Source organism: Kogia breviceps, chromosome 14, assembly GCF_026419965.1.
Source record: "Kogia breviceps isolate mKogBre1 chromosome 14, mKogBre1 haplotype 1, whole genome shotgun sequence".
NCBI classification, from domain to species: domain Eukaryota; kingdom Metazoa; phylum Chordata; class Mammalia; order Artiodactyla; family Physeteridae; genus Kogia; species Kogia breviceps.
The window spans coordinates 54,359,344-54,373,037 of record NC_081323.1 but is presented as its reverse complement, the minus strand read 5'-3'; the positions used below and the strand labels follow the sequence as shown (position 1 = coordinate 54,373,037).

Genomic DNA, 13,694 nt, shown 5'->3' with positions numbered 1-13,694 from the left:
AACTGAGGAGGGCAGTCGAGGCCAAGGCAGGAGGGAGGAGGATCTTGGCTTCTTGCATGGGCAGAAAGGCCAGTGGGACAGGACCTGGGAAGGGTGGTGGGAGGAGAAATCCAGAGGTGGCCAGGGACCCACCAAGGACATCATCAACTGCCATGGCAGCTGGGAATTTATTCTGAGGACCCAGGGAAGGTGCTGGGAAGTTTTGGGCAGGGTACCCTGGCCTGATCCCAGTTCTGTTTTGCAAAGATTCCTCTGAAGAGTGGATTTCATGGGAGCAAGTGAGGAGCACAGGCTTTGGGGGAGGATGGGGCTGCTGGTAGTTGTCCAGGTGAGAGGTGAGGGTAGGGGGTGTCGAAAAAGAAAGAGTGGAAAGGATCTAGGTTGCTGGGGGTGTAGAGCAGGGGCCCTCAGTTGGCATAGGGGGAGGCCTCAATATCTTTCTAGGTCCCTGGCTGTGAGTAAGCTGGCCCGTCTCCCACTTCTCTCCTCTGTCTTCCAAGGGAGCAGGATCTGTCCCACCCTGTACCCTACCAGGCCAGTGGCCCCCACTGAGATTGGCAAGGTGACAGCTGGGCTGAAGGCACTTTGCAAAAATTAGGCCTATGTCCACAGGTGTTCCTTGCCTGGGCCAAGACTAGGGAAGGTTTGAAGGTTTCAGGAAGAGCCACTGGTTGGACAGATACACAAAGGCCTTTTGTCAAGGCCAGAGTGGTTTCCTGGAGGGATGCCTTAGAGGCTGACCCCTCCCTCGAGGGCTTGGGGTAGAGGGAGTCTCAACACAGAGCTGGTGGCTCCAACAGGGGGAAGAACCACTGTGTCCCAGGGCTGGATGGGACTCCAAAAATCTCCCCTATAAGGAAGCAGTCCAGAGATGTGGGGCACCTGGCACACCATCTGTCTGGGGATTCTAGGGCCTTCCCTTCACCACCCCAGTTAGTGGAGGGATGGTCACTCCTGATCTGAGGCTGTGTTTGCAGCAAACTATGATAAATCATGAATTCAGAGATGGCTCTCAAAACAGTCCTAGTCACCACCTCCCCCATCCCCCAAGCGCTGGTGACTAGAGATGGACCCTCTTCATCCTGCCCCAAGTCTCTCCACCACAGGGGAACCTATGGGGTAAAACTGTGACATCCGCCTCTAGGCAACACATAAAGAAAAAAAACCCTGACAATTAATATCCATTTAACACAAATTTCCTCCTCTGTGATTTGGGGACATTACAGAGACCTTTCCTCCAATGTGAGGATTAAGCCAAACAAAGCACTCAAAGCCTTTAACACTGGGTCACTGGTTCCTGATGACGACTGCAGTTAGCTCCCCAGGGAGTTCAAAGACAGAGCCAAAGGGCACACCTGGCAGGCGGCTCTGACCGATCTCAGCACTACACAGGGTGTGGGAGAGCCGGGAGGTGTGGCCAGGCCTGGCGGCACTTTGATGGCTCTTTTTTTCTCCTCCTCCACCCATGGCCAGACTCCAGCAGGAGGGCCTCAGGGCTCAGTCCCAGCCCCAGCCCCTCCACTCTTTCTTTGCTTCTCCTCCCACCCACGGAGCCCTGTGCTCCTGCCCCTCTACAGGCTAGGGGTGCGGTGAGGAAGCTGTGAAGGACCCAGTCACAGGCAGGGAAGTGCAGCAAGGACCTGGCAGGTCTGGGGCATTGCCGGGGAATTCCAAACAGTTTTCCGGGTACCCAAGGCCTCCCTTCCTCCCCATGTAGGCAGGGAGGCAGTGGGACGCTTGACCACACCTGACAGACTCCAGAAACCTGTGACGGAGATCTGGGGAGGCCACGGCCATGGCAGGCCCCCGGCACCCGGTGTTTGTGAGCGGGGCAGCTCTGGTACAGACAGACAGGCTCCAGGTCGGGACTGATGGGACCCCTGCCAGCCCCAAGGGAGAGGGAGGGAGTTCCTGGCCTAGTGCCTCCAAGAGGCCCCCAAACTTTCATCTAACAGACGTTCGCCTTTTCCGTGTGCTGGTCGGATGACGGCGACACCTTTGCACGAAGAAGCTGGGAGGAGTTCAGGAGACTCCATGTGAGTGAGTTTGGAGCCACCCTGACTTCCCCCAACTGCATGACCCACCTGTGACCACCCCCCATTGTCTGCCCTTGTGGCCACTCGGGCTTCCAGACCCTAAGATCCTGGAAAGGGACCCCCGCCCTCCCGGGGGAACCAGTGGGCCCTCGGAGACCGACACGCCCCTTCTCACCCTCAGAAAACCCTCAAGGAGACCTTTCCAGTGGAGGCGGGTCTGCTGCGGAGATCTGACCGCATTCTCCCCAAGCTTCCAGGTCAGGCCAGCAAGGATCCCAGGAGGGGCGGGGGAGGCAGCAGTCTGATGTGGGGAGCCCTGGGGTGTGTCTCACGGTCAGTCCCTATCCTGCCCACAGATGCATCGTTGTTGGTGCACTGGAGCCGCACTGGCCGAGGCCTTGCGCGCCTGCAGCTGCTGGAAACCTACTCAAGGGCGCTGCTGGCGGCAGGGGAGCGTGTGGCCCACAGCCCGGTGCTCACTGGCTTCTTTGCACCACAACCCATGGACTTGGAGCCTGTGCTGCCAGCTGGCAGGTACCTGACCCACCCCCAACTCTCTGTCAGCAGAAACATCTGGAAGATGGGGGAGGTGGGGTGGAGGAAGGGCCAATGAGGTGGGGAGGCTCGGAGGCTGGATGGACATGTGGGGGATGCCAGGCAGCTCCCACACTTCCCACCCACCCATCTCTCACCTGCACCCTCCCAGCCTGGTGATCCTGCTTACCCCGCAAGAGCCCCTGCCAGGCCCCACAGGCAGCCCTGCCATCCGCAGCCTGGAGGCTCAGAGGCTGCGCTGCCTGCAGCCCTTCAGCACCCAGGACACGTGGGGCCAGCCCTTCCATGCTCAGGCCCAGGAGGCCCTAGATGTGCTGCTGCGACACCCCTCAGGTGGGCCTGGGCGGGAGTCTGGGGACACGCCCTTCTGCCCCCTGGTATGCCAGTGGGCCTCAGGAACCAAAACACCCCCTGCCCTTATCTTGGGCACAGGCTGGTGGCTGGTGGCGAATGAGGACCAGCAGACAGCATGGTTTCCTGCTCCGTACTTGGAAGAGGTGGCTCTGGGCCAGGGACAAAATGGGGAACGGTCCTTAGGGAGCAGTGGTGAGACTAACCCTCCTCCCCACACGCACCACCACGGGGCAGTGTTGGGCAAAGCTGAGTCACAAGGAGCATGCAAGCCAGGGGAGTAAGGCCATGGGACGACCAGGGGGTGCCAGTGGCCCTGTAGTGTGTGCTTGGTCCCCACAGTGAGCCACAGCCCCACTGGGTTTTTTAAAATTTATTATTTTTGGCTGCACTGGGTCTTCGTTGCTGTGCACAGGCTTTCTCTAGTTGCAGCAAGCAGGGGCTACTCTTCCTTGCGGTGCACAGGCTTCTCACTGCAGTGGCTTCTCTTGTTGTGGAGCACAGGCTCTAGGCGCGTGGGCTTCAGTAGTTGTGGCTCATGGGCTCTAGAGTGCAGGCTCAGGAGCTGTGGTGCACTGGCTTAGTTCCGCGGCATGTGGGATCTTCCTGGACCAGGGCTTGAACCCGTGTCCCCTGCATTGGCAGGCGGGTTCTTAACCACTGTGCCACCAGGGAAGCCCCCCCACTGGGTTTTAAAGAGGTCCCTGGTGTCAGCAGAGATCCACAGGGGAGCCCGGAGGTGGTGATTCAGCAGGAGATGATGCGGGGACCAAGAGGTGGGATCCTGGCCTCTGTGGTGACCACCAAGGATCCATTCCCAGAGTCCCAGTTCTGTGCTTCCCATGCCTACGAGAGCAGCCAAGCTGATGAGCTGTCTGTGCCCGCAGGGGCACGCGTGCGTGTGCTGGAAATGTCAGACCGTGGTTGGTGGCTGTGCAGGTGCGTGGGGTGGGGCTCTGGTGGGCCCAGTCTAATAGCGACAGGGCCCAGTGCTAACCAAACCCCGCCCTCCCCCACAGGTTCCGAGGCCGCACTGGTCTTCTCCCAGCTGCAATGCTGCAGCCTGATGGGCTGGGCACACTCCTCAGCGGACCATGGCTCCACCTCAGGGTAGATGGTGGGGAGGACAGGGACGGCGAGGCCCAAAGCTCCCCCAAGTCCCCGACCCTGACGCCTACCGTGCCTGCCCGACCATCTCGGAGTGCCATTCAGAGCCGCTGCTGCACCATCACCCATAAGGCACTGGGGCAGGACCCAGGGTGTCACGGACCCCCTTGAGAGTGTGTGGCATGTCGTGGAGGGCTGCGCTGTGCATCCCACCGCTGGAGCGGCAGGCCAGAGGCTCCAGACCCCAAGGATGATGGCTGGCAGCCACATCAGCCTCAGGGCTGTGGGATGCGCAGTTGAGGGGGGGACTCCCTGGCTGGTGGGGCAAGGAGACTACACTCTCCCTTGTCTTCTGAGTAAAGTTCTCCTGACTGACCCCCACCCAGTGTCTGTGCTGAGCGGCAGGGACTGGGGGATCTTGGGCCAGAATGTGGGGGCGGGGCTGGCTGGTGGGCCCAGACTCAGGCTGGCTCAGGCAGTGGTCCAGGACCTGGGGTGAGACAAAGCCCAGACAGACACAGGGAGCCGAGATAGCGAAGTACATGTTTTGGTGCATTTCAGGGGGCCGCAGGGGCCGCGGAGAGGGTGGGCAGCTTCATGTTGTGCCATAGGAAATCCAGGAAGGTGGCTGCCTGTAGCATCCGGCTGAGCCGCTGAAAGTGCCGCTCTGGGGGAGGACAGCAGGCGATCAGGGTAGGTGGAGTCTGGCTGGATGGCCCCCTGTGCCCACCCGGGGCTGGGCCTACATACCGGTGTAGGGCAGCAGGGCCTCAAGTGAGGCCCGCACACCGTCGTAGGCCAGCAGCTCTTCTGGGGCCTCGTGCCGCAGGAGCACGCCCAGCACGGCCTGGGCTTCGTGGCAGTGCCGAGAGTTGGTGTTCCATGTGACACAGAAGCGCAGCAAGGCCTCTGTGGGTGACAGGGACCGTCAGACCTGCCTGCTGGGCCACCCCAGCCTTACTAGGCACCGTCCAGCCCCGACCTGACTGCCCCAGACCTTTCTGGTCTCGCCGCAGTTGGAGCACCGTGGCTTCCAGCTTCTCGCAGGACTCCGGGTCCCTTTGGATAGCTACGGGAAAAGGAGAGAGGAGACTGTTCCCCTGGGGAAGGGGCACCACGGGCCCGAGAGGCTACCCCCTGTCCCCCGCCTGTCTGGCCCGAGGCAGCACTGACCCTGGATAACAGTCAGCACAGTGTGGGGCCGGTCTAGAGAGATGGCCAGGCCCAGCGCCCGAAGGTACTGCTTGTCATGGAGCAGGTTGTCCAGTTCTTGCTGCCTGGTGGGGGAAGGAGGGGACAGGACCACTCAGGGACCTGGCTAGAGCTGAAGGCAGAGCCATCAGGGGCTGGCTGAGGAGTCTGCAGCCCGGGCCTGAGCACCCGCTGGGGGTGAGCTGTGTTGCTGCTCCGAGCCTCCGTTTCCCCAAGCTATAGAGAGAAGGGATGCCAATGTGCCCTACTCCAAGGGGCAGGGGTGGTGCTAATGCATGGGACTTGCCGTGCGGGGTTGGGTGGAGATCCCCAACTCACTTGACCACCTGCTCCTCTCTCTTGGCCTGCTCCTCTGCCTGCTCCGCCTCGGTCACATCCTGGGGTCAGACTGGGGTCAGATTGGCACACCCACGCTGTCCTGCCCACTGTCCCCCCACCCCACCCCAGGCCACACACCTTCCAGAGGATGACGCAAGAGTCGCTGGCGCCGGTGAGGGCATGATCATCGAGCCGGCTGCAGTGCAGCCCCCAGACCTTGTCCTCATGGGCATCCAGCGTCCTCACACACTCATTGTTCTTGATGGTCCAGAGCTTCACGAGCCCATCAGAGCCGCTGGGTTCAGGATTGGGAGGGGGCTCAGCCCTGGGGCCTGCCTCCAGCTCACCCCTAACCCTGCCCCGCCCTCACGCACTCACCTGGACAACAACTGTGTGCCGCGGCTCACAAAGGCCACCTTCAGCACAGAAGCATCATGTCCCTCGAACGTCTGCAGGGTGGGGAGTGAGGTGTGAGGTGTCACCAGGTGGGGGGCCAGGCCTGGGCTGAGGGCGGCTTACCTTGAGGCAGCTGAAGTCCTGCAGTGCCCAGAGCTTGACGGTGCCATCGGCCGAGGCTGTAGCCAACACCTGGTCCATGGGCGAGAACTGGACACACCAGAGGCCACGCCGGTGGCCTGAGAAGACACCCAGCAACTGGCACTGTGGCAGAGCCCAGAGTTTGGCTGTGCGGTCCTGTGACCCCGTGGCCAGCAGCTTGTCGTTGGGGGCAACGGCCACACTGTTGATGTCCTGGTGGTAGGAGCAGGCAGCAGCTCAGATTCCCATCCCAGCAAGTGCCCTGCTACGATCCCACCTGTGTGCTGCGTGCAGTCACCTTGTCGTGGCAGTGCTGTGTGGCCTGGGCCTGCAGGAGGACAGGGCCACCATCAGGGCCTGTGCTCTTGGATGGCAGGGCTTCAGGGATGGGCCACAGCTTCACAGTGCAGTCCTGGCTGCCCGTCACCAGGAAGGTCTCCTTCAGCCTGAGGCCCGATTTGGGGGAGGGGGAGAGACACCTGCTGAGCCCTGGCCAGCCCTGTCTGCAGCGCACCAGAGCTCAGGCCTGTTAGACCTTGGTCCAAAACAGAAAGACTGTCCCGGAATGTGAACTAATGTGCCACCACCTGAACACCTCTGGGACCACCTGCTTCCACTCAAGTCTGCACTGCCTGCCCTCAGTGCTGTCAAACCCGGGGACTTGGTCCCAACAATGGGAGCCCCAGGCCTAAAGAGCACCCTCTCCCCCTGGATGCTGCTAGTCATTGTCCCTGGTCTAACACCCCTCCCCTTTTATCCACACAACCTTAAGATCACTTCTTAGAGACCTCCTACAGTGGCATCTGAGGATGCCCCGGCCCCTGTCCTCTAGTCCACATTCCTAGGCTGGAGACTCTGAGAGCAAGGCAAAACCTGCCTCTGCCTCCATGACACCCCGGACCCCAGCCCTGAACCACTACCTTGAGCAACAAATGGTGCCCACGCTGTGTGTGTGTCCAGAGCCCTGAGCCACACAGGCCACCTCGCCCGCCTTGTTCATCCTCCAGACGCAGATGCTCTGATCCTGGGGATGGGATGGGTGAAGAGAGGCTGGGCTGGGCTGCCTGACCTGGGGCCCTGTCCCCCACAACCTCTCGTGGTGCTTCACCTTGGCACAGCTTACGAACAGCCACCCCTTCCGGAACACATCTAGGGCCAGGACAATGTCTAGAAAAAGGTGGAGGGGAAATGGCTAGAGAACAGCTGTGGCAAGGTAGGGCAATCCAGTCCTGGGTGAAGTCTCGGGGTGCTGGCCTGGCGCCCTCACCTGTGTGGCCATGGAGAATCTGGCAGGCAGACGTCTGCAACTCAAACACTTTCAGGCAGGGGCTGTTAGAGGCCACCACAACATGGGAGTCCTTGGGCCCGAGAAACCGGACGTCCAACACCTCCTCACTGTAGCCGGCAAACTGTGGGGGTAGGAGGGACACAGGCCGGGGCCTGTGCTGAGTGGAGGGCTGGCATCCTGGGCTGTGGGCCGAGCAGGGTCAGCACTTGCTCACCTGTTTCTGCAGCTGCAGGGAGCGGGCCTCATAGAGCAGCAGGTTGTGGTCGGCAGTGACGCTGAGGAGCAGGCCAGAGGCTCGGGACAGGGTGCAGTGGGTCAGCTCCCGCCCGGGGCCTGGCAGCTGCTGTTGTGCATGGACACACTGCCCAGAGGCCGCCTCCCACACGCGCAGCATGCCTGTGTGGGGACAAGGGCCGCTGGGACTCACGGGTCCATAGGCCTCCCTTACCCCTGCTGCCCGCCCTGGCCTGGCCCCACCCACCTTGGTCGCCGGCTGTCAGGAAGTGCAGGCCCGCAGACTTAACACCCAGCTCTGGTGCCGGCTCCTCTGGCAACAGAACTGCAGCCTCCACACTCTGAGGACAAGCAGGTCAGAGGTAGCAGCCCCGCATCCCACCCCGCCCCACTCAATGGCCCTGGCGCCCCACCTCAAACACTGGCACCGTCCTCGTGGCCTGAAGGCTCCGCAGGTCCCAAACAATGCAGATCTTGTCACGGCCTGAGCTGGGGGGAAACAGCCACCTCAGTTCCCAAGTCTCAGCTGTCGCCCTCCCTTTCCTGCCAAGGCCTGGGTGTCTGGCCACTGACCTGAGCATGGTGTGACCATCAGCACTAAAAGTCAGAGAAGTGACAGCGCTGTAGTGGGCAGTCAGCATGGCCAGGCACGACCGGTCCTGCAGTGACCACACGCGGATGCTGGTGTCTGCGGCTGAGGAGAAGAGGAGCAGGCGTGCGGGGTCCGGGTGGAAGGCCACCAAACTGCAGGCAGGTGGGGTGGGGCTGGTGAGCTGTGCCACCCTGACTGTGACGCCCCACCCACCTGTCCTCCACCACCCCTACTCACTGTACGACGCCTGGTGAGCCCCGAAAGTGGTGTGTCCCATAGTGCTGCACGATATCCCAGACACGCACGGCCCCATCACAGCCGCCTGTGGGAATGTATTTGAGGTGTGGGGGCTGTATGCCCAAAGCCCCCTGCCTGGCTCTAGCTGCCCCCTCTACACAGCCGGGGTCCTACCTGTGGCTAACAGCGTGGAGGTGGGGTCGAAGGCCATGGTGGCCACAGGCGCTGTGTGTATTGCCTTCCACAGGCGGGTGATGCTGCCCTCTTGCCAGGCCCACTGAGCCAGCAGCAGTGCCCGGCTGGCTGTCACCAGCACCTGGGGGAGAATGCAGTTCAGTTGGGGGCAGAGGCATGGACGTCGTCCTCATCAACTCTGGTTGGGAGGTACCGGAGCCCACCTCTTGTCCCCGTCCCATATACCTTATCATCAGGGCTGAGATCAAAGGCAGTGATGTCCTCCTGGTCCTCCTGGGGAGAGAGTGAATGCACAGGGTGCCATGAGAATAGGTTGCCCCCCCACAACAGCCCCTTACCCTGACCCTCCCCCGCCCTCACCTGTTCCAGGCTCTGCAGCATAGTCCCCGAGGCCACATCCAGGATGTTGACTCTGGTGCCACAGACACAGAAGAGGTGCTGCCCAGTCTGATCCAGCTTGTGACAAAGGGGTCTCAGTCAAGGTAACACTTTTCAGCCCCTGCCTGCCCAACCACTCTGATCCCCTGGGTCAGTACCTGCACCTTCCCGCCTTTGTAGAAAGGCTCGATCTTGCGCTCGACAGCATAGCTGGAGGAGAGACGGGGAGAGAGTGAACCACCCACCCCTTGGTCCTCAGTGCCCAGCCCTGCCACTAGGTGCTCTCCCAGAGATCAACCCAATAGGGCCCTGTCCTTGAGGAGTTCCTGGGTAGCAGCAGGGATGCAGGGGGCATGAGAGAGGGAGAGTGACGAGCTCTTCTACTGTTCCTTTCTTTAAATCTCTCAGCTGTACTGTGAGGTGGGTGTTGGTACCCCCATGTTACAGAAGATTTGGGACCCTGGGCTGGTCCGTGATCCACACGGGTCCCAGGGCAGTCCAAGTCTTCCCAGAGACTCCCCGGTATGGAGGAAGCCAGGTCTTGGGGGCCCCCGGCTGGCCATGAGAGACCAGGCTGGGGTACCAGCCCAGAGCAACATCCTCTTCAACATCCTCCTCAACATTTTCATCCCTGAGGTCCAGCCTGCCCCTTCCCCAAGCCCGGCTCCTTCCTCCACCCCACTCTCTGAGCAGATTCTCATTTCAGCAAAGGTGTCAGGCTGTCCTCTCCCCTCCCTCTCTGCTACTTCCATGCTGGTCCAAGCCACTGCACTCTCCTCTCCGGGGAGCTGCTCCAGCCTCTTCACTTGGTCCCCTATCACTCTCTCAAACCCTGATCCCAGAGAGGCCTTCTAGAACATAACTCTGTTCATGTCATTACTCTGCCTTAAAGCACTCCGCTCTCCTTACACGTTTACAAGACCCTGCCTCGAGAAGTGTCTCCTGACTCTTTGTGTTCACACGGGCTGTTCCCTGTATGTGGCCCGGGTCTCTCTTCCCGAATTTCAAAGGTGCCTGGCTGACTCCGCTGGAGGAAGCCTGACAGCCAAGATGAAATGGAGCCCCCCTGAACCCACTCGACCATCCAATAGATGGTCTTGGCATCAGGGCTTCCCCTTGCTAATGCGTGTCACGGGCCCTGAGAGAAACGATTTGCTTAATATGTTTATCCCACCAGACTGCTGCACAGGGCGAGGCTGAGTCTGTCTGATACCGGGCACTGAGTGTGGGAGTTGAAAAAGCACGGAATCGAGGGCTTCCTGGCCACGGAGGACCAGCCCATCTCCTGCCCTCTCTTCCTGCTCCCGGAAAAGAGGGACAGTAGATGAAACCCCCCAGGCCGCCTGCCCCAGAGGTGGTTCTTCTCCCGCTACCTGAGCGCTGGGGAGTACCGCTCCCGTCCAGGACCAGCCTCGACCTGTGCTCAGTTCGCCCCTTCCTCCCTCTCTGGGATTTCTTGTCCCCCTCTCCCTCCCCAAACCGGCTCCAAGTTTAAGTAGCGAAAGCCAGCGGCACCCGGCGGGACTCCAGTGCGCGCCCTCCGAGAGCAGCCAGTGCCGGCTCTCCCGCGAGGACGCCGCGGGCCTGTCCGTATCCAGCCCTCACCCCCTCCCCAAACCGAATGGGTGCAGGACCCACGCCAGGCGCCTTCGCTACTCCGCTGCGAAGCCGGCCCCCTCCCCCGGCGGCGCCCCGGCTCACTTGGACTTGAAGTGGCCCACTCCGGCCGCCGCCTCCGCCATGTCGCCGCTGCCGCCGCCGCGTGAGGGAGACCTGGGCGCCACCTCACACTGTCGACGCCGGGAGATGGCGTCACCGCCGGCAACTACGGTGACGTCACCAGCGCTACGGCCTCGGCGACATCTTTGCTGTGGGCAGCGGAGCGGCGTCAGGAAGCGGAAGATGGCAGAGGCGTTTCCGGCCTAGAGGGCAGGCTGTAGAACAACGTGGAAGCAGCTGGGGCTGACAGGCAGCGTGCTGGGGTCTCCAGCTGCCTGTCATTTTACTGGACGTTTAACAAGGTATTCGAGAGCTTCCATTGGTGGAGCAGTGGTTAAGAATCCGCCTGCTACTGAAGGGGATATGAGTTCGAACCCTGGTCCGGGAAGAGCCCACATGCTGCAGTGCCACAACTACTGAGCCTGTGCCACAACTACTGAAACCTGTGCGCCTAGAGCCCGTGCTCTGCAACAAGAGAAGCCACTGCAATGAGAAGCCCTCTCACTACAAGAAGAGTAGACCCAGCTCGCCGCAGAAAATGCTGTGTGCGTTTTTATTTATAAATAAATGTATTTTTAAAAAGCAAAAAAGGTATTCGTAGGAAGTGTTTACTAAAGTAATCCCAATACTTCTGCACCCTTGGCATTCTGGGATTTGGGGCAAGAGTGGTCAGGTGTGGCGAGTTAGCAGACAGAGCCTGTGAACCGGGCTCTGCCTTAGGGCTTCCGGTATAGTATGAGAAATAATGCAGGTAAATTAATAAATCGGGTGATTTCAGAATTGTTCAAATATTGATTGAGCATATTTCCACGTGCAAAGCACTGTTCTAGGCACTTTGGAGATACCAGCGAAGCCGGTGAGCCAGTGTGAACTGGTGGGAAAGAACTTGGAAAGGTCCAGGGAAACAGGCCAAGATGTCCCTTTCAGATGAGGTAATGCCTGGAGGGGGAGGCGTGAGGCTAATAAGCACAGCGGTGGTGAGGCAGCCAGGCCTGGGCTCTGCGTTTATTTACTCCCCTATTTACAAGGTAGCTTGGCCCTAGGCTCCCCACATCTCAGCCCCAATGCTGCCTTCTGGGGGCGCCTCAGCCTCTTCTTGCGGGGCGCCCAAGAGCAGGGCTTCATCTTCCTCCAGGAACTCTCCGAGCTGGGCCAGCTGCTGGCGGATGAGGTTGGCAGACCGGTACACCTTGCGCATGTGCCGTAGCAGGCACAGCACCAGGGTCCGGCTGCGCTCCTGGCGCTGGCACCAGGCCTCGCGCAGCTCACGGTAGCAGTTGTGGCTTGCCCGTTCGGCTGGGCCCAGGGTGGTCCCACAGCCCAGGGGGCAGCGCTGATGGGCACCATGCTGGCAATTCTGCCAGTGCTCGGCCAGGTTCCCACGAGGCACCCGTGACGTGCACCCCTCGTTGGGACAAGCCATCAGCTTGAAAGGGCATGAGTCCTGGTGCCCCTTCCGATGGGCCAGGGGGCACGTCACCAGGCAGCCAGCTTTGGCGTTCTTGCACTGGGGGTGGAGGAGAGCATCGTGTGAGCCAATCCAGGTGAGGCACTGCCAGCCATGAGCCGGCCGCCCCCCATAGAATCCCCCATCCATGGCATTCCACTGAGCAGGATCCACTGAACTGGGAGCCTCCCAAGCTCTTATGTACCACTGGCTTGGTGGAGAGAGGGAAACAGTGGAGCAAATGCTTGGAGGTGGGAAAAATCTAGATCTCTGAGAGGAGGGGGACAGGACTTGAGGTTTAGAGAACAGGGAGTTAGTTACATGGTTGGGTTGGTCTGGTGGATTGTTTGTGTGCCAGGTTTTTTTTTTTTTTTGGTTCCACCGTGTGGCTTGTGGGATCTTGAGCCATGGCAGTGAAAGCACTGAATCCTAACCACTAGACCATGAGGGAACTACCCAGTCAGGTTTTTTAAAAAAAATCTCAATTTCCTCATCTATAAAACTACGGGGTTGGAGAGTAATGGGCAGCACAACAGACACTCCATCCTCTGTAATCCCCATTTTATAGCTGGGGCTCCTGGAGCTCAGAAAGGTTAGGTAACATGCCCAAAGTCACACAGCAAGTAAATGGTAGAGAAGTGACTCAAATTCAGCCAAGTCTGATGACCTCAAGGAGAGCAGTCTGTTGGTGTAGAAACCCTCAGTTCTGAGGATGGGATTCTTTTCAACCCCTCTCCCGGCTCTGCTCCCCACCCCTACAGGGGTGAGGAGGGTAGGGTGGTGGGAGTGGGTGTTTTGAGCTACCTTGACTTCCAGGCGGCCAATGATCTTCTGGAGTTTATTCACATGGACCATCTTTTTCTGTTTCACCTCTTTCCTGCAGCACGGACAGGTCTTTTGTCTAGGAGACATAAGTGGGGGTGATTGTTGGGAGTGGGAGGAGAGCAAGTGGCAGCAACCTGCCTCCCCTGGTGGTCCCTCCTTCTCTTTAGCTGGAAGAGACCTAAGAGAGCTTTATAGGGAGCTCTTAGTTCTGAGGCTGGGGCTAAAGGCTGCAGATACCACAGGGTGACCAGACTCACATACATTAGTGTCCCATGAGATTTGGCAGCTGAACTTTATGGCCGTCATGACCCAGTGCTTGGCTGACCGTCCTCTCTGTTCTGGGCCCCAGGAATGGCTCCCAGCCCCACCCCTGCCCTCCCAGCCTTTTGGGTGCCCAGTAGCACCTGGCTAGCCACAGGAGGATGCACTTCTTGCAGAAGATGTGGCCGCATGGCAACCTCATCGGCCTCTTGAGAACTCCATGGCAGACAGAGCACAGGAAGTTGCAGTCGGGAGGGCTGGCGAAGAGGTTGAGATCATACCCACCACTCTGCAAAGGCCAGGCCAGCATCAGGGCCTGGCTGGGACCAGGATTTGGCTCCCCACTCCACATGCCCAGAGAAGGACCCCAGGAAGCTTTGGGTGGGAGGTGGGCTACATGAG

The 13,694-nt window shown here is 60.0% G+C and overlaps 3 protein-coding genes across 7 annotated transcripts; 1 reads left to right on the top strand and 2 right to left on the bottom strand.

Annotated features, from left to right (window-relative positions):
- The first annotated feature begins 1,687 nt into the window (after positions 1-1,687).
- Positions 1,688-4,220, top strand: NOXO1 (NADPH oxidase organizer 1). Its single transcript, XM_059038262.2, has 8 exons — positions 1,688-1,861; positions 1,956-2,036; positions 2,218-2,293; positions 2,393-2,570; positions 2,743-2,924; positions 3,024-3,137; positions 3,764-3,881; positions 3,962-4,220. Exons 1-8 carry the CDS (start codon positions 1,796-1,798, stop codon positions 4,218-4,220), a joined length of 1,074 nt encoding a protein of 357 aa, XP_058894245.1. The 5' UTR covers positions 1,688-1,795.
- Positions 4,221-4,573: 353 nt separating this feature from the next.
- On the bottom strand, positions 4,574-10,856 carry TBL3 (transducin beta like 3). Of its 5 annotated transcripts, none has more exons than XM_067012748.1 (22): positions 10,742-10,856; positions 9,199-9,250; positions 9,023-9,118; positions 8,888-8,935; positions 8,642-8,783; positions 8,468-8,552; positions 8,212-8,382; positions 8,052-8,127; positions 7,886-7,979; positions 7,619-7,800; positions 7,384-7,561; positions 7,225-7,283; positions 7,037-7,140; positions 6,415-6,562; positions 6,099-6,329; positions 5,958-6,028; positions 5,718-5,874; positions 5,580-5,638; positions 5,223-5,326; positions 5,047-5,118; positions 4,800-4,958; positions 4,574-4,716 (listed from the first exon to the last, which is right to left on the bottom strand). In XM_067012748.1, exons 1-22 carry the CDS (start codon positions 10,780-10,782, stop codon positions 4,607-4,609), a joined length of 2,439 nt encoding a protein of 812 aa, XP_066868849.1. In that variant the 5' UTR covers positions 10,783-10,856; the 3' UTR covers positions 4,574-4,606. The 5 variants fall into 5 exon arrangements, with proteins under 5 accessions (XP_066868849.1, XP_058894232.1, XP_066868852.1 ...); XM_059038249.2 differs by having other exon boundaries at positions 7,384-7,525; XM_067012751.1 differs by having other exon boundaries at positions 7,384-7,525; positions 8,212-8,332; positions 10,742-10,838.
- Positions 10,857-11,798: 942 nt separating this feature from the next.
- Positions 11,799-13,494, bottom strand: RNF151 (ring finger protein 151). The gene is made up of 3 exons (XM_059038276.1): positions 13,436-13,494; positions 13,011-13,107; positions 11,799-12,266 (listed from the first exon to the last, which is right to left on the bottom strand). The coding sequence occupies exons 1-3, from the start codon at positions 13,492-13,494 to the stop codon at positions 11,799-11,801; spliced, it is 624 nt and encodes a 207-aa protein (XP_058894259.1).
- Between the last annotated feature and the right edge of the window lie 200 nt (positions 13,495-13,694).